General features: G+C 42.7%; 4 protein-coding genes across 7 annotated transcripts; 3 read left to right on the top strand and 1 right to left on the bottom strand.

The window, feature by feature from the left end:
* The first annotated feature begins 2,526 nt into the window (after positions 1 to 2,526).
* Positions 2,527 to 3,939, top strand: rasd2 (RASD family member 2). The gene is made up of 2 exons (XM_017425357.3): positions 2,527 to 3,273; positions 3,357 to 3,939. The coding sequence occupies exons 1-2, from the start codon at positions 2,754 to 2,756 to the stop codon at positions 3,869 to 3,871; spliced, it is 1,035 nt and encodes a 344-aa protein (XP_017280846.1). The 5' UTR covers positions 2,527 to 2,753; the 3' UTR covers positions 3,872 to 3,939.
* A 1,366-nt stretch (positions 3,940 to 5,305) lies between these two features.
* rsad1 (radical S-adenosyl methionine domain containing 1) lies at positions 5,306 to 9,656 on the bottom strand. 4 transcript variants are annotated; one of them, XM_017425305.3, is made up of 9 exons: positions 9,309 to 9,656; positions 9,085 to 9,218; positions 8,792 to 8,996; positions 8,343 to 8,708; positions 7,180 to 7,243; positions 6,949 to 7,096; positions 6,613 to 6,670; positions 6,382 to 6,485; positions 5,306 to 6,141 (listed from the first exon to the last, which is right to left on the bottom strand). In XM_017425305.3, the coding sequence occupies exons 1-9, from the start codon at positions 9,504 to 9,506 to the stop codon at positions 6,021 to 6,023; spliced, it is 1,398 nt and encodes a 465-aa protein (XP_017280794.1). In that variant the 5' UTR covers positions 9,507 to 9,656; the 3' UTR covers positions 5,306 to 6,020. The 4 variants fall into 4 exon arrangements, 2 of the variants coding, with proteins under 2 accessions (XP_017280794.1, XP_017280795.1); XM_017425306.3 differs by having other exon boundaries at positions 6,613 to 6,667; XR_001808805.3 differs by lacking the exon at positions 5,306 to 6,141 and having other exon boundaries at positions 6,399 to 6,485; positions 6,613 to 6,667; positions 6,804 to 7,096.
* Positions 9,657 to 11,261: 1,605 nt separating this feature from the next.
* LOC108241319 (GTPase IMAP family member 7) lies at positions 11,262 to 12,841 on the top strand. Its single transcript, XM_017425356.3, has 2 exons — positions 11,262 to 11,354; positions 11,598 to 12,841. Exons 1-2 carry the CDS (start codon positions 11,321 to 11,323, stop codon positions 12,620 to 12,622), a joined length of 1,059 nt encoding a protein of 352 aa, XP_017280845.1. The 5' UTR covers positions 11,262 to 11,320; the 3' UTR covers positions 12,623 to 12,841.
* Positions 12,842 to 13,027: 186 nt separating this feature from the next.
* Positions 13,028 to 16,520, top strand: btr02 (bloodthirsty-related gene family, member 2). Its single transcript, XM_017425456.3, has 7 exons — positions 13,028 to 13,144; positions 14,383 to 14,655; positions 14,744 to 14,821; positions 15,282 to 15,521; positions 15,605 to 15,731; positions 15,828 to 15,854; positions 15,946 to 16,520. Exons 2-7 carry the CDS (start codon positions 14,386 to 14,388, stop codon positions 16,488 to 16,490), a joined length of 1,287 nt encoding a protein of 428 aa, XP_017280945.1. The 5' UTR covers positions 13,028 to 13,144; positions 14,383 to 14,385; the 3' UTR covers positions 16,491 to 16,520.
* Positions 16,521 to 17,216: the final 696 nt, after the last annotated feature.

Below are 17,216 nucleotides of genomic sequence, written 5' to 3'. Positions count from 1 at the left end.
TCCTCCTCTTCTCGGCACCTTGTGGTTTTATTTCTCCTGAAAACAGATGCCTGAACGTTCTTCTTTGTTTCCCAAACAAAGGCGGGATGAGGTCAGTGCAGGGAGGACATGCAGGCCGTGTTTGGGGGGGGAGGCGAGAGGACGGCCTGCAGTGATGTCACGCAGGTCAGGAGAGGAACTCTGACTTCTTCTCTGCGTGTGTGTGTGTGTGTGGTGTGTGTGTTCACTTGTATTACTTATGTTGTTCAGACATGCTCACATTCCTTTTTGAGGATAAAAAGCAAGACCTGATGATGTAAATCATAAAATGTAAAGGCAAAAAGTTTAAGTTGGAAGCAACTGTGGTTCTATATCTAGTTATTTTTCTTATTTTAAGTTAACTACTGTTGCTGCAAAAAGCAACAAGAATCAGCCAAGGGTTAAGATCCAAATTTAATGTTTTCTATGTTTTGCTGCCATCTAGTGGGGAAAAGTGGAGTTGTTTCCACAGAACTGCAAATACACAGTAAAGGGGTACAAAACAGAGGAAGTAATTTAAAATGTTCCGGTTTTTTAATATATTTTCCAAGCCAGAAATCAAAATTGACAAAATTAATCGCCAGATGCTCATCTGGATAAATCAGCTGCAGCTGTTCACCTGTTCAGAGTCAGTAAATGCAGGATTTACTGAGAGTTTTGTCTGATTGAGGCTTACATGTACAGGTGAATCATTCCACAGGTCTGGAGAAGCTACTGCTAATGTTTATTTGCTTTAATCTGGATCCGAAAACATCTAAGACAAGTGTAACATAGCGCTCATGAAGATATGTGGATGTTGAGATCAGTTAAATACAGAAATAGGAGACCAATTTATGTCAGACCTTTAAACAATTTTTTAATCAGTTCAGAGGAGGACAGGAACACAAAGAGATGTTAAGAAAGGAGGCAGATGTTCACACTTTTTTTCTATCAGTTAGAGGCCGAGCTTCTGAGTTTTGAGCAAACTCAGAATTTTCAGACTTTACCAGAAACTTAAGTTCAAACTTTCATGGCAGCAGAAAAGCTGAAAAGTTGATGTTTCTGCATTAATCACACCCACTTCAAATGTCTGACAAACTGTACAACAGTAGTCAGACTCCATGGAGAAGAAAGTTCTACCTGAATGATGTGTTGAGAGCAAACCTGCAGGGCAGCAAGAAAAAAGATGTCATAATTTTTTTTTCTCTCAGCTCTGGAAGACAGAGCAGTTTTTTTTTATTATAGGGAGTTTGTAGCAACCTTAAGAAGGAGAACTGAGAAGAAGAAAAATAATTAAACTTTTAATTTTAAACACAAAACACTACAACAAACAGGAGAGATCGCTGAAAATGTTCAGGATAGAAACAAATGTGAAAAAAAGACCTAATCTCAAGTACAAACACGCAGCAAAAAACACACAATCTGTATCCCCTGTGTGTTGGTTCTCTGTGAAAACATTTTCTTTTGTTTTAAGTAAAAGAAAAAAAGAGCTATTCCTGGTGAGTGCAGTTCTGAGCAACACTTGTAAAAAAAAAAAAAAAAACAAAGAAAAGGAACATGTAGTTCTTTGATTCAGAAGGTCCTTGATTCTGCTGAAAAGAATATTGATGCTGAAAAAAGTTACAGTTTCGAAGCCAGTTCTTCCCTCAGCAACAAACTGAGAAAGTATTTGGTGCCGCTCAGTAATAGGTCCACGTCCTTCAGCTTTCGTTGTGTTCTGTTGCTACGCCTGCCTCTGAGCCGGCTGCTGTGAAAGATGTAAGTGAGAGATAAAGGCAGGGATTTACAAACCTTCACTTCAGGAGAGAAGAGAAGCTTCTTATCTGTGAACAGTTAAAAGTCTGTGCTTGTATCAGGACACATGAGAGCTCAGCTTCTCTCTGAGGACTCTGTGAATGCACATGTTTAATGGTTGATTTGCTGTCTTTGCTGATTTCTTTAAATTGTTTATCAGACACGTCTGGTTCAAACATAACGCTGGTTGTTCTGCAGAGGAGTCGTCATCGGGCTCTGATCTGCAGAACAGAGTGAACTCCTGAACGAATGCAGGCTGTCATCCTGACATGAAGAGGCTGGTATGGAGAACGATAACAAACCCACCAGAGTTACATCGGGCTCCAGAGGCTCGTACTGTGTGTTCAGAAGGTTAGATTCTCGTTGAATAACAGAAGCGCACGACAAACAAACTGGAAAACAAAACAAAATCATGAGCGTCATGATCGCAAAAGTGCAAAAATTGAGACGAGAATATTTTAATGAGAGCTCCTCACATCCACAGTGTCACGCCTGCAGGGGATTGATACCAGGACTGTGATGCATTAGTCCATCCATTTATCCATAATGAGGCAGGAAACATCTGGATGTACGCTGTTAATAATAGATGAGAGCATTATAGATTCATGATGCTCCTCATCTGTTAGAGTTTGTTTCCAAACAAAGTGTTGGAAAACATCATGAGCAGTGAGTCTGGGCTGACAAACTGGTTCAATCTATCTGCATTTCTAGATTTATCTGCAACCTGTTTTTTTTTTTTTTTTCAAAAAGGAAATCGCATCTTTTTCATAAAGGGATTCTGGGGACTGTGCGTCTATAAAAGGCATACTTTGAGAATGACACCGATGACGCAGACGCTTTGCTCAGAGTGGGTGTCTATAAGAGATGACGCTCAGCTCTGTTTCAGAGAACACATGAGGGGAGCAGGTGATGAGTGATTAGATGCTGAGAGGCTCTCTCTCTCCTGATCAGAGACCGGAGGGATGAACTCAGCAGTGAGGCTGTACCTTCCTGTTGATGGGATCCTCGAAGTGTTCGACTCTTTCACCGGCCACCACCAGGCGGGCTTTACGCACAGCGCGGCTCTGTTCCCGCGCCATATAGTCTCAGACATATCCAAAGCTGGCATGGGCATCGTCAAAACTGTAAAAGGGTGCTGGAGGCGGCAGGATAAGGCGGTGGTTGCGCGTCGATCCTCCAGTTCTGGGAATCGGCGGGCGTCCGCTGACCGGCCGCCGGAGGTGCCGGTGGATGTGGCGGAGCTCGGGCTGACCAAACCCAGGAACTGCCACAGAGTGGTGGTGCTCGGGGCGCCCAGAGTTGGCAAAACCAACATCCTCCGGCGATTCTTGGGAGAAGAATACGAGGAGCACTATGAGCCCACAGTCGAGGACTTCTACAGAAAACTGTTCTACATCGGAGGGGAGGCGTATCAGGTGGATCTCCTGGATGCTGCGCAGGAGAGAGGCTTCCCTGCAAAACGGAGGTTATCCATACTGACAGGTAAGGTTGTGGCAAAGATTCTTGTTTTTCAGAACTAAACCGAAGACAAACATGTATTTAAATGATCTTCTCCTCCTCTTCAGGTGATATATTTCTCCTGGTCTTCAGTTTGGATGACAGAGACTCCTTGAATGAAGTCCATAAGCTGCAGAAGGAGATCAAAGCCGCCAAGGCAAAAGTCCAAAAGCCAACCCACCCGCTGAGAGTCGTGGTGTGCGGCAACAAGGCGGACCTGGACGCCCAGAGGGTCGTCAGGGGATCCGAGGTGGGGCAGCTCCTCGGCGAGGACGTCCCATTTTTCGAAACCTCCGCCAAAGACGGCACCGGACTGGAAGCCGTGTATGCGGCTCTCGCCACTCTGGGCGGGCTGCCCGACGAGACCACCCCGTCTCGGCACCAGATCGTCTCCATCCTGACCTACCAGACTCTGTGCGTCGGGAAGAGGGGCCGCGGGACGAGGAGGCACTCGCGGGGGCTCGGCGCGCCCTGCGCCGCCGTGGACCCCCTGGCGCGCCGGCCGAGCTTCAGCAGCGACCTGAGGCTGGTGCTTGGATCAAGCACCAAACACAAGAAACCCGAGGTGTGTCCGATTCAATGAATCGGCAAACTTCTCGTCAAACAAATTGTGGTAGTATGCTGCAATGTCTCTTAATGTAAGGAGTTATACTCTGCAGCACCTGGCTGGACCGGTGCGTTATTGAAGTTTTGTACATATAACTGTATCACTTCAGTCTTTAATAAAAATGGTTTTTATTGCACATGATTACTTCTTCATTAGTTTTTTCTCGCGTGTATGTTTGTCTGCTCTGTTAGCAAAATATCTTATGAACCACTGCAAGGATCTTAATAAGTCTTTCCGAAAGTCCTAATTGGGTTGACATCTACAAGTGATTAACTTTTGGAGTCAACCCGATTCATTATTGCCGCCACAGCGCAGCGACCTTACCAAACACAAAAAACGGTCAGCAACTCTGTGGGTCTTAGATGTTGAGCTAAATATTTGTGTGGTGGTAGCTAAGACTCATCCCCAACGTATACTACGAACGCTAACTGATCGTGCAAAATTTGCGTCTAAAGCTTTGACATTAACCACAACAGTCAACTTGGACTATCTGTTAGCAAAATGTCTCAAGAACCACTGGACGGATTTTAAGTAAACATTCAAGAAATAATCAGTGTATGTACTTCTACAGCTGATTAACTTTTGAAGCCAATCTAATTCAAGATGGCCTCCACAGACAACCGATCTTAGAAACCACAAAAAATGGCTCTAAAACGTGGTGTGGTAGTAGCTGAGAGTGATTCACAACACACACTCTGACGCATCACGAAATTGCGCACAACGTTGAGAAAAGGGCTACAACGCCATTTCTCATCACAAGATGACTTTAGTCTAAAACTGCGGCGCGAATAGCGGCGGGCGACATGCATTTCTTCAAGGAAGAAACTGGAAGAGATGAGTCAAAAATAGCTACAGACGTAAGATTGTTGTTGGGTGATGATGTAAAAGCTGATCAGAGGTGGGTAGGAGGGATGAGTCAAACGGGGACCGTAAACGTATCCAAGTGTTCGCCGTCGGACCTGATTGGTCACATTTTTCAGACGCGCGCTCACGACGCAGAGGATCAAACATGAAGCCCTCCTACTGTCTAATGATTCAGACACAATGCTGGTTAGTCACACCTTTAAATCGCACTATCATATTCAGGAAACAAAGCTTTAAAGCATCTTTATATAAGAGGAAGAAGCCGGTGGAAACAAGGGAGTCATGTTGAAATCAGCACCATAGAGAGAGCTCAGCCTCTTCCTTATAAATTATTCTGCTGAGGCGTCTTCTGATTTATGGGTCACATTTAACAGCTGCTGTGACTGATTGAACAATTAAAATATTTATTTCTACTTTAGGCCACATTATGTCACAAGCATCAGATCCATTTCTTATCAGATCCACACAAAAAAAGGTTTTATTTATCATCACTCTTTCAGCACACAGTTTGAAGGACCTGAAATGCTGCACTTTATTTTTCTGAAATGTGCACAAGATTTTATAAATTTATTTAGTGAAACTCCAGAAAAATATCACAAAAAATACAACAATCCATGATTATTTTCTGTTCCAGTAAAAATGAAGTCTGTTTTAGGAAAGTTCTGCATCTCCTCTTGTAAAACAGAAATTCCTGTGATTAAAATCAAAAATTTTGGCAATTTATCAATCTAGCCAGAGACCGAAACTGTCAGAAAGTGTAAATTTGTTAAAATAGCCTTTTAAATAAGTGTGAAAGTACATTAATTTGTCCATTAGGTGTACTTAGAAAAGCAGCAAATAATAATAAAAAACTTGTATCACCTTAAACAGCCATGTTTGGATGACACTTAAATAGTTGAGTCATCTTGTGCTAAAAAAATTCCATAAAAACATTAAAGTTTCAAAATGACAACATTTAACCTCCAAATAAACCAGGGTGAGCGATAACACAATGATCCAATATGAAGGCACTTAAACAACCCCTGATCTGACATCTTGTGATATCACAACAGATTTGTGCAATTTGCAAGTAATTCTAGGCCTTTAATTAGTTTCTACTGTCAGATGAGTCAAATACGACCCTGAGCTGCTCAGTCAAATAAAAAGCAAAGTAAGAATGAAGAGGTAAAAAAGGAATATCAGCCACTGACAACTCAGAAAAAAACATGATTTCTGTAAAGTTCTGTTATTAACTCATAAGGCTGGAAGTTTTCTTTTGTTGTCAGGAAACAGACAGGGGCTCCTGTGTGGTGTTTACAGAAATTTGCTTTTCCAGCTCCACCAGTAAAACTGGAAGTATGGTGTCCAATAAGGCCAAACCGTCCCAGGAGCATCGAAGACCCCTACAAGTTAGGAAAAGATTCAGAATATTCAGATAACTAACAGGTGGTAGAAACACAGATGATGCTAAAAATGAGAACCTTATACATCTTAAGTTATAATTCGCAATGATTCTAAGACCATTTACAATTTGTTAACCTTATATCAACAGAACATGTAATCGGCTGTTAGTTGTAGCGCTCTATAAGCTGGATCTGACCTGATTTGTGTGGGGAAAATGCAAGAAAACAACGCTGAATCACCTGTCATCAAGAAGCAGATGTCCGCTCTGCTGCAGCTCTTTGACACCAACAGATGCACCAAATATTTCATGAAGACCTGATTCAGGGCTAAACAACTTCCAGTGCTGGAAAGTCACAGAATACAGAGACACACGTTAACGAGTTTTACAGATTTTACTGAAAACAGAACACAACCTCTCACATCAGAGACATTTACAGGGTGTTAGAGGGTTTCTTGTGTGTGTGTTTCACCTTGTGATTAATGCCCTCGGTCATTCTCATTCCCATCACCAACACCTCCTCCAATCTGCTGAACAGAAATGATTCGGGAGTGAGATTTGCATGGAGAGTAACAAGGACGAGTCTGATAATAGAGCTTCACAAGGACAGAATGTTCCAGTGAACAAACACATGCAGAGAGACCTCGAAACCGTGTCGCTTACACTTTCACCAGAGTGGCTGATATGTCGTCGTTGTATTTCACATGGAAGGAGAATTTCTGGAAACGCAGCCGTCTGCTTCTGACATTACTAAAACTAAGTCATTACGAGACTAACAGCCCTGCTGTCTGTTGGAGGAACAGCTCACAGCGTGAGATGGCTCAGTCGTATCCGCCTCCGTGTCCCATGTCCTCTCTGCAGGACTTCACGGATCCACACGTCTGGCTCCAGAGTCTGCGTCCGGGCCTCGCGAACAACACCTCCCTCCCCCAGGGGAACAAACCGCCCATGTGCGCCTGCCACAAACAAACATTTACTCCTGTTACTACAAGCACAACCAGAACGGCTCATCCTGCTTTTAAGCTTGATAACAAGTCACCTGGACCCACACCGATGTACTGTCTTCCCTTCCAGTAGCTCAGGTTGTGGCGACTCTCTGAGTTCTACAACACAAAGATGAGAGTTACTGCTGCTGCGGAGATGCGAGCGCTCCTCAAAGACGTCTTCATGAGGCAATATGGCGCAGGTTAGAGAGAACATCTGCCTTGTGGATGGAGTAATACTTAATAACCTGCCTTGTAGTAAAAAACAAGACATTAGATATTTAATTCTGTCATTTTTTCGCCTGCAGAGCAGAAAACTCCTGTGCACATGTTACCATTACTCACCACCAAAAGGCAAAGGCTACAACTACAACTATAAGATAATCTTAGTCTAAAACGCTGATGTGAAAGGTGGCGGGTGATATGCATTTGTTTAAGAAATTCTAGGCCTTCAGCTTTAAAGTGTGTTGGCTGTAGAAGCTGCTTTTCTTCCTTTACTTTCCATTTCTCTGCAGCTGTGCTTATATAAGAAACCAGATTAAACCAGTCACCATAGTTGGACAGCCAGTGTTGTAAAAAAAATAAAAATAAAAAAAATCCCTGGATGACTTTTAATTTTCTGCTTCCACATTGATGACAGAGCTCAGGGAAACCCAGTCCAACCACGACAGCAGTCTGGATGGTGGTTATTTTGTTCTGGTAGAAATGTGAGGAACCCTGAGGAGATGCATCACCCTGGATCTCCCACGGTTATAGAATTATGTTCATGTAAGTGTAATAAACTAGTAATTAAAAAGAAAAGAAAATTGTCAACATCCTGCCTCAGTAATTACAAAAATAATTAGTCCATGCGCTCTTAACTTGATTATAGTAATTGCTTCTGGCTGATATAAAATGTTAGTTTCTCTTCCTGGTGACTCCAGGACCCATCAGATCTCAAAGACCTCCTGAGATTTGTTTTCCAGTATGTGGACAACAATCAGTCCTGACAAACCTACGTTTTCCTCACTCAAATGTGAGCATCAAAGACATTAGGAGTCCAAGAGATTAGACAAAATTATTACTGACATACGAAGCCTGGATCCACAGTTTTAAGACTATAACAGCTCTGATATTATTTCTCAGAATGATAAAATGTTTAATATATCACACGGAGCATTTCCATCCCAGACTGCAGGTTTACTTTCCATTTATAGAGTTTGAATGGCCGAGGACTTACGTGTTTGGCAAAGTTGGACACCTCGTATTGCAGGAAGCCGTGCTGTTGGAGAGTCCCCCTGGCACGGTGGTACATCTCTGCCGTGGCCTCCTCAGCCGGCGGGGTCACGTGTCCGAGCTGGACCTGTTTGAAGAGCCGAGTGCCTCGCTCCAGGGTCAGCTGATACAGAGACACGTGGTGGTCGCACGCCGCCAGCAGCTCGGACAGCTCGCCCTCCCAGGACTTGACTGTCTGTCCGGGTCGTCCGAACATGACGTCCACCGACACCCGGCCGGGACACAGCCTCCTGGCCTCCTCGATAGTTTGCAAAGCCTCCTGAGAGCTGTGGTCCCTCCCCAGGCTTTTCAAGTCCTCATCCTGCAGAGACTGAAGGATTAAAAAGAGAGAGAGAGAGATTTACAAAACTCTTCTTTACTCTCCGTGTTGGGTATAGCTAAGATTTCTTTTACCTGGACCCCGATGGAGAAACGGTTCACCCCAGCACGATGGAAGTCCTCCAGCTTGGACATTCCCTCAGGGGTGGGGTTGACCTCAAGCGTGACCTCAGCCTCGCCGGAGAGACTTGCCTGCTTGTAAACAGTTTCAAGGACCGCACCGATGGCCGAGGGGTGAGCCAGGCTGGGAGTCCCGCCACCGAAAAACACTGATGTGATGCTGCAAGGTAAAATAAAAGGAGGTTACGGTATTTAGCAGGAAGGTGCAGGCTGGCTGATTAGATACGGGAGGGAAACCAGCTGCTTACTGGGATACTTGACTGAGCTGCAGCAAAGCCTCAGTTTCCTTCTGAAGGCACTCGATCATGATGGGGTCGTTGTTCTCTTTGGGGATGTACTTGTTAAAATTGCAGTAGGTGCACCTCCTGAGGCAGTATGGCCACTGGGAGAGGGAAACCCCACAGTGTTATTGGGTTTGCAGTCGCGCTAATCGCTGCCAAATTGTTTGATTAATGGAGAAACGAGAGCTTACATGGACATAAAGAGACGCCTGTTTGGTGAGCTGAGGGGAGGCGGGGACGTCGGACACATCTTCAGGAGCTTCAGGAGATCCAGGAGATCCAGGAGATCCAGGAGATCCAGGAGATCCAGGAGAGCCACAGAAGCGGCGCAGGGCGGGAGAGAGGAGGACCCGACCGGCTGCAGGAAACACGTTTTTCATCATCATCATCCTACCTGTCTGATCACCAGGGCGTTCCCCGCGCCTTTGCCGTAAACACAAACACTGTGTCGGTTACTATGGCAACTAAGTGACAACAAAACAGTGCGAAGTCTTCCTCATCCACATTTGTTTCCATTTATCATGACGCGCAGCCAAACAGGAAATAAGTCTGCAGCTTCCTGTTTGTGTAATTATTAGTTCGTCCACGCGGGGCCGCTGTTTCACCCGCGCAACACTTTTATGTTTTTTAAACTAAATAATTCCTTTTCACTATATTGTCAGTGTATTATCCTCACCGTGAGACAGTGTAAGTGTTTGGATATGTGTGTTTGTTTAATTGAATTACCGCCTGTGTGTAGTTTAGGTGTGGTTCCTCTCGTGTAAACATCAGGTTTCTTGAACTGAGACAATAGTTCACTTATATTTTTCTGGATCATGTCAAGTTTATTTATATAGCACTTTTCAGCAACAGGGCAGTTCAAAGTGCAAAATATCTATAAAAGATAAAACAAAAGCGAAACCCTTTCAAGTGTGTAGAAAAAATATATAAAACCCTTTGCATTTTAATATCGGTCCAAACTTAGATGGCTGTGTGAGAAAAAGGATGGTTTTATTTTAATACATTTAGTACATATGGTACTGACTGCAATGATTTTTTTTTCTAAAATATTAAATAAAAAGAAACAACATTACATTTCAAGGATGTTATTATGTGAAGCTGACAGCTGCTTAGGGACGCTAAAAACTGCTGGTGACCCAGTGCTGGGTCAAAATGGACCGAACCAGCCCTGTGTGGTCGGTCAGCACTTTGGTTCTCCTTGCATGGTTTTAAATGTGTTATTGACATGTGGATTTGGGACAAAAAAACATGAACTTCACATGTGAAAAATCATGTTTTTCAAGGTTAAATCTGCAAACGTTTCTAGTGTGATTTTGGAACATTTTCAACGTGTTTCATGTGAGTCCATGTGGTCTCGTGGTACAAGTGAAAATCATGGTAAACTTGTATGAGTTTTCTGTCATTTCTTATGGCAAACAGCGAGATTTATGTTTAATAAAACAAATGTTAAGATGATTGCATATCTAAGTAGTTGCATATCCCCTGTTTTTATTAAATAAAGATATATGACTGCTGATCAAACAAAGACATCTGCCTACTGAACTTTGAATATTTGTGTTTATCTCTTTGAATAAAATCTGCTAAATTATGCATCAGCTCTATTAAATATTGATAGATGGTGTTACAGTGGAAATCAATGAAAGCTTCTTCTCCGGAAGAGCAATTTTTGTTTCAAACACACAGGGCCTTTAATGAGCTATCGATTTCCTTGAACTCAAACTGGAAACAAATACCATCTGGTGGGGCAGCATAACCTTGTTGGATAACTTTAAAAAACAGGAACAAACAAGCAAATATACATAAATGTGAGAATTTGCTCATCTCACTGATCTATTACAGAAAAAACAAATTTGGGTCAGTGCTCCTTGTCACTTTAGTTCACTGTTTGTGTTGTTTTTAGACAGACAAATCACTATTATTTTTATTAGTGAACAAAAATGCAACTCAGCATCAACAGCTTTACTGCATGACTGAAACTGAGTAGCAGAAATCAGAAAAATGGTGTGAGAAATTAAACTAAAACTTCTATTAGAAATGTCGAGGGTGCGCTTACTGGTGGTTTTTCACCTCGAGGGCATTTTCCAGTTGCTATCAAATCTGATACCCAATCACCACATCAACAGAGAGAAACTGAAACAGAGAGGGGACAACAGGGATCCATTTTCACTGAGTGCTCACAAGATAATTAATCCAAAGTAAAAGAATGAATCTGTGTCAAATGGATAAGAGGAAGAAAGGTAGGCTCTCTGATTCATTACTGCAGGAATGTGGTTGGAATGGGTGGCATTTCCTTTGTGGCTCCTTTGCATAGTACAGTATTAGGACGAGAGTAAACACCTTTTTAGTTCCTAAATGTCTAATCTCTTATACAACTAGAACTTAAAAGCTAAATTTTCAGTGGAAAGACTGGCTAAAAAATCAATATAATGAATTTGATAAGCTTAAAGTAGACTATATTAAATAAAGAAATGTTCTCACAGGATCTACTAAGGAACTGAGGGTGATGGTGGTCGGCAGCAGCGGACCCTCCCAGTTCCAACTAACCAATGCTATATTTGGAAGGGAGGCATTTTCGAAGGATGTCACCAGTATTTCTGCCAGCATGAAGAACAAGGGGGAGCTGGCTGGTAGACCTGTGGCTGTGGTCAACGGGCCAAACATCTACGATAAGGATCTATCTCATGCAAAGAGAAGAATGGAGCTGAGGAGGTCAATGTGCCTCTGTATACCTGGTCCGCATGCCTTTCTTATTGCCTTTGACATGGAAAAAATCTCCCCGAATGACATGAAAACCCCACGACTGCTAAAGAAACGCTTTGGCGCAAACTGTCTGAAACACTGCATGGTCCTCTTCGCTTATGAAGGGAATCTGGACAGAGCTGCTTTGGAAAACAGGGTGAAGAAGACTGACTGGTACCTGAGAGAGCTGATTGAGAAGTACGGTGGACGCTTCCATGTGTTCAAAAAGAACTGGCGAGATCGGAGCCAGGAGAAGGAGCTGCTGAGGAAGATCGAGCTGATGGTGGCCTCGTTGGGAGGGGGTCACTTCTCTAGCAGAACTTTCCAAAAGGCAGAGGACAGTGTGAAGAAGGAGGAGAGGAGGCTCAGGAAGCAAAGGGGAGAGGAGATCGAGAGGATGTGGAATGAAATGGAGCAGCAGTACATGGCGGAGGAGATGGGCTTCCAAAAGGACACCTACATCGCCCACGTTGGTGCAGAGATCCAGGCCAAAGCGGAGCTGGATAATGGGTGGCTCCGGACCTCCCTGGCCAGAGGACTCGGAACAGGCTTGGTTGTTGGGGCTGTGATGGGGACACTTTTTGGTTCTATCGAGGGGCCAGGAGGGATGGTACTCTATGGGTTTATCGGTGGGGCCGTAGGTGCTTCTGCAGGAGGAACCGCCCAGGTGGCAATAAATCACATGGAGAACAGGGTGAATCCACCTGACAGACTCAACTTCAATTCAGTCTTCATCAACCGCTTCTTTGCAGCTTCTCATCCATGACAGCATGAAGACACAGTCCTGAGCAGTTTTGTTTTTAACCAATGACCAGGTGGCTATGGGGCTAATTTGAACTGTTCTTAAGATGAAAAAGATGATTTATCCTATTTATTCTTTATTTTATACAAAATTCTTATGTCAGAATGATATATAACTAGGTGTAATATACCTTTAATTCACTGTATAATTTTAGAGAGTCTGCAGCCATAAGTCTAATGAAAAACTAGCAAAGCTGAAAAACATTGTAAATGACTTTGTTTAAATAAAAACTTAAGTTGTACTTGCAGTACTTTTGCGTGCAAGTCTGGCTTTCCTCATTTCCTGATGTCTTGCCATGAGTTAAAAAATAGCTCAAGATGGGTGGAGTTTAACCTTTGTGTGCCGTCGTCTAAAGCACGGCCCTTTTTCCAGATAACACACATACCTGAGTACACCTGCTCAGAGCAAACAAGTGCAGGCTCCTCTTCAAATTATCTGAAACTGTGAATACAAGAAGCGCTGTGTGGAAAAGATCAACTGGTCGAGGTAAGGCCGTGTTTGCTTCACATATTTTTCAACTTTTATTTTCATTTGTTTTAACTTTTTTAGAAGTTATCCACTTTACGACTGTCCTTTGTGAGTCATTTATGAGGCTGTTACATAACCTGATACTCCTTTATATGTGAGTACAATGAAGTTAAAACTAATAAAAGTTTTCAGTAAAAGTACATTTCTTTAAAGAGGCCGTAAGTTTCAGGATTGCGTGGAGTCAAGTATCCCTCATGGCAGCTACCTGTTTGACTGCATATTTAGCTGCTTCAGTTCTCTGTTAGTCTATCTGCCTCTGATCACAAAGAAGTCAAATACCAGCGACAGCGACAATGAATACCTAGTTAGAGAACATAGTCAAAGGTCTAGGTCTCAGTTCTGTACATAAAACCATAAATTCTCTTCATTATGTACTTAACGCCTCTGTGCTCAAGGACACAATGTCTCACCTGTTCTCAGTACTTGGAAGTTCTGCAGAGTATGTCCCTGTTTCTGACTGAAGGCTCCTTTGTGTGCCTCTTTAGAAAAATTAAGTAAAAAGTCAAATTATGGAGCTCCATAAAACAATTAGTGTACAGTATTGGAAAATAACTACATGTGATTTCAGTTTATTGGACATTTATTAACTTTAATCTATAAATATTATGTTTTTAAAACCATACAGATTAGTACATTTAAAACCCATTAAACAGTATGTTGTTTTTATGACTTTTATTTTTATTTTTTTATGATGTAAAGCACTTTGAATAGCCATGTGCTGAACTGTGCTATCCAAATGAACTTGACCTGACTTAAATTAATATAATGATTATTTACACACTGAAGTTGAGATGTTAAATGTTTGCTCTCAGTTCATCAGTGACAACGATCCACAACATTCTTGGTTTTTGTATTTTAGTGAGGAGGATGAAATTATTTTAATAAGAATTTTAGGAGTGATGTATTTTTTTCTTCTTTTTATATTTTATAATATAATGTTTTACTCATTACACAAATGGACTATATCAGATTCCTTTTATTGTATCCATTTTTATTGGAACTAATAAAGTAGATTAAATTAGATTAGATTAGATTAGATTAGATTAGATTAGATTAGATTAGATTAGATTAGATTAGATTAGATTAGATTAGATTAGCAAATTCTCCTCCATTTTTGCTGCTTTGTGCATCTTGGTTTTTATGTCGCTGTATTTCTTTTTGGACAATGAACATAATTTAAGTTTTGTCCCTTTCAGAGAATGTCCTCCACCATCTGCGCCCTTCCCGAGAAGCACTTTTTGTGCTTTTTGTGCAAAGACATCTTCACCAACCCGGTGACCATACCATGCGGACACAGCTTCTGCTTGTCCTGCCTCAGCCAGTACTGGGGACGGCACCAGGTCAAGTACTGCCCCGACTGTAGACGAGTGTTTCCTAACAAGCCTGACCTCAGTGTCAACCACATTTTGGCTGATGTTTCTGACAAATACAGGAAGACTCGACCTCAGCAAGAACCCGAGGAAGAAACGGTACGGTTTTATTTTCGTTCGACACTGAGTCCCAGCGGATCAGTCTGATGGCTTTCTGAATGCTGATATTGTTGTTTCATGTTGACAGATTATAGATGTTGAGCAAATGATTCAGGATAGGCTGCAGAAGATAGAAAGGCTGAAAACCTCCCTGGACATTCAAAAGGTGAGCTGAAACCCCTTAAAAACTTAAGTGACTTTGCTGAAATTTGCTGAAAAAACTGAAACAGAGTTGTTAAAGCTAAAGGAAGCAGAACATCAGCTAAAAGCTAAAAGTAGCGAACTCTTAGGAACTACATGAAGCAAAATGGTGGCTAGAAGCTAAAGCTAGCTAAGCTAAAAGTAGCATAAGAAGACAAAAACAGAGCAATTATGCTGAACAATGTTTTTGAAGAAATAGAAGAGATCCCAGTGTATTTCTTAGGGGAAAATATTTGTGTAAATAAATGTACAAAAGTGTGAAAAAGCAAAAGTTACAGCACCCATCTCCTGAATGAGCTGAAGGTTTTGACATATGAATGGCTGAAAAAGCACAAAGTATGCAAATGTAGCTGCAAAACATGTATGGGAAATTCAAAAACAGCAAAGCAAGTATTTACCTTTGAATCATGGTGACTCCCAACCAGAGCTCTTACCTCCGTGAGGTGCGGGAGAGTCAGAAGGTCTTCTCTGCCCTCGTGACCTCGATGGAGAAAACTCACAAAGCAGTCGTGTCTGCGATCGAGGAGAAGCAGAGAGAGGAGGAGAGGAGAGTGGAAACACTGGTGAAAGAGCTCAAACGGGAGATCAAGCATCTGAGGATTCAAACCAACGAGGCTGATCCTCAGGCGTCTGATCAGAGTGATGACACAGAACAAATTACAGCAGTAAGTCTCCTCATCCACAGAGGACTACATCATGGTAACAGGGCAGATTTACTGTCATGCTGAACATTGTTCCTGTCTCGTAGCCCTCTGAGATGAAGGACTGGTCCAAGGTTACCGTAGAACCAGATCCTTGTGTCGGAGTTACCAGAAGAGCGTTGTCAGACGTCCTGGAGAAAATAAAAGTACAAGTCAACAAACTTTCCAAAGCTGGTGAGTAAAGTAAATTTATGACTGCGTTGAATCAGCATTATTAAATTAATAAACAAATTGATCAACTGCAATGTTTTTATCTGTTTTTGTTCTCAGAGCTCAAGAGAATAGAGAAATATACAGGTAAAGCTTTGCCCATGCACTAATGTTTTCATCTCTGTAGTCTCAGTAAAACTTCTAATTCTTTACTGTGTTTCTCCATCTTCTGTCTCAGTGGACATCAACCTGAGTGCAAAGACAGCCCACCCGGTTCTCTCTGTCTCTGACGACAGAAAACAAGTGAGACACACCGACAAGCTTCGGGAGGTACCAGATAACCCCAAGCGCTTCGACCGCGTGGCGAACGTGCTGGCCAAGGAGTTCTTCAGCAGTGGAAGGTTCTACTGGGAAGTGGAAGTTGGGGAAAAGATCGAATGGAACCTGGGTGTCGCTAGACAGACCGTAAACAGGAAAGGCAAGTTCACCCTCTGCCCCTCGAACGGGTTCTGGACTTTAAGCCTGAAGGCAGGAGGCCAGTATGTTGCCAACACCTCTCCGGTCACCGTGGTGGCTCTGGAGCACCGACCTAGGAAGGTGGGCATCTATTTGGATTGCACAGAAGGCCGCGTGTCGTTCTTCTGTGCAGATTCTGGAGTCCACATCCACACATTCACAGATAAATTTACTGACAGGCTTCATCCCTTCTTCAGTCCTGGTCGACTGCACGGTGGCAAAAATGCAGCTCCGCTAATGATGTCATCTAGTTTTTGTAGCATCTAAACAGATGGGTTTTTTTTTAAAATTTATCTTCTAAATATTTAATCATTTTTGTCAATTTATTTATTAATTTAAAAATGTGCTTGACAATCTTCTATGAACTACATGTTTTAATGTCTGAACAATAAAGACTGATATTTTTTTGCACAGATTTAAGAGAGAAAAGAGAGGTAAAAAGGACAGAGTGGGCCCTTATAAGTGAACAAGTGAGAGAATAAGAGGACATAAAGGGATTGAAGGGTTGGATAGATGTGTGGGGTACTGCAGAGTTGGGACAGAGGTTGACGAGGAGCTGGGAGGGAGGTGCACAGAGAAACAGCGAGGCATTGTGTTTGTACGCCAGGCACTGGCAGACACACTCAAACACATTCACACACTGACACACTCGCACACACAGGCGCATGCTTCTGCCCACCACCACACAGACTCTCACTGGCATCTCTGAGTGCAGCCTCATCTCCTGTCCAGTCCAAAGTGTCCAAGCTCGGGTCACCCAGCCTCTGAGGCAGAGCCCCCAAACGTTGTGGCCTTCCTGCTGACTGCACTGAAAACTCACAACTCCACTCATCCACTGCTGGAAGAATCAGTGAACAAACCTGAGGATCATCTCCAGGGGAGCAGTGAAAGCTCAGCTTATGCCATTCGAGGTAAATATCCCAAAATATTCTGTGTATCTGCAGGAATTTCACCGCTGTCTTTTGTTTGGGTGAAAAACTAACAACAAAAGGA

The sequence above is a fragment of the Kryptolebias marmoratus genome, linkage group LG12 (genome assembly GCF_001649575.2).
Source record: "Kryptolebias marmoratus isolate JLee-2015 linkage group LG12, ASM164957v2, whole genome shotgun sequence".
Classification (NCBI taxonomy): domain Eukaryota; kingdom Metazoa; phylum Chordata; class Actinopteri; order Cyprinodontiformes; family Rivulidae; genus Kryptolebias; species Kryptolebias marmoratus.
Note: the sequence above shows the minus strand (reverse complement) of the source record. Positions and strands in the feature narration are given on the sequence as shown.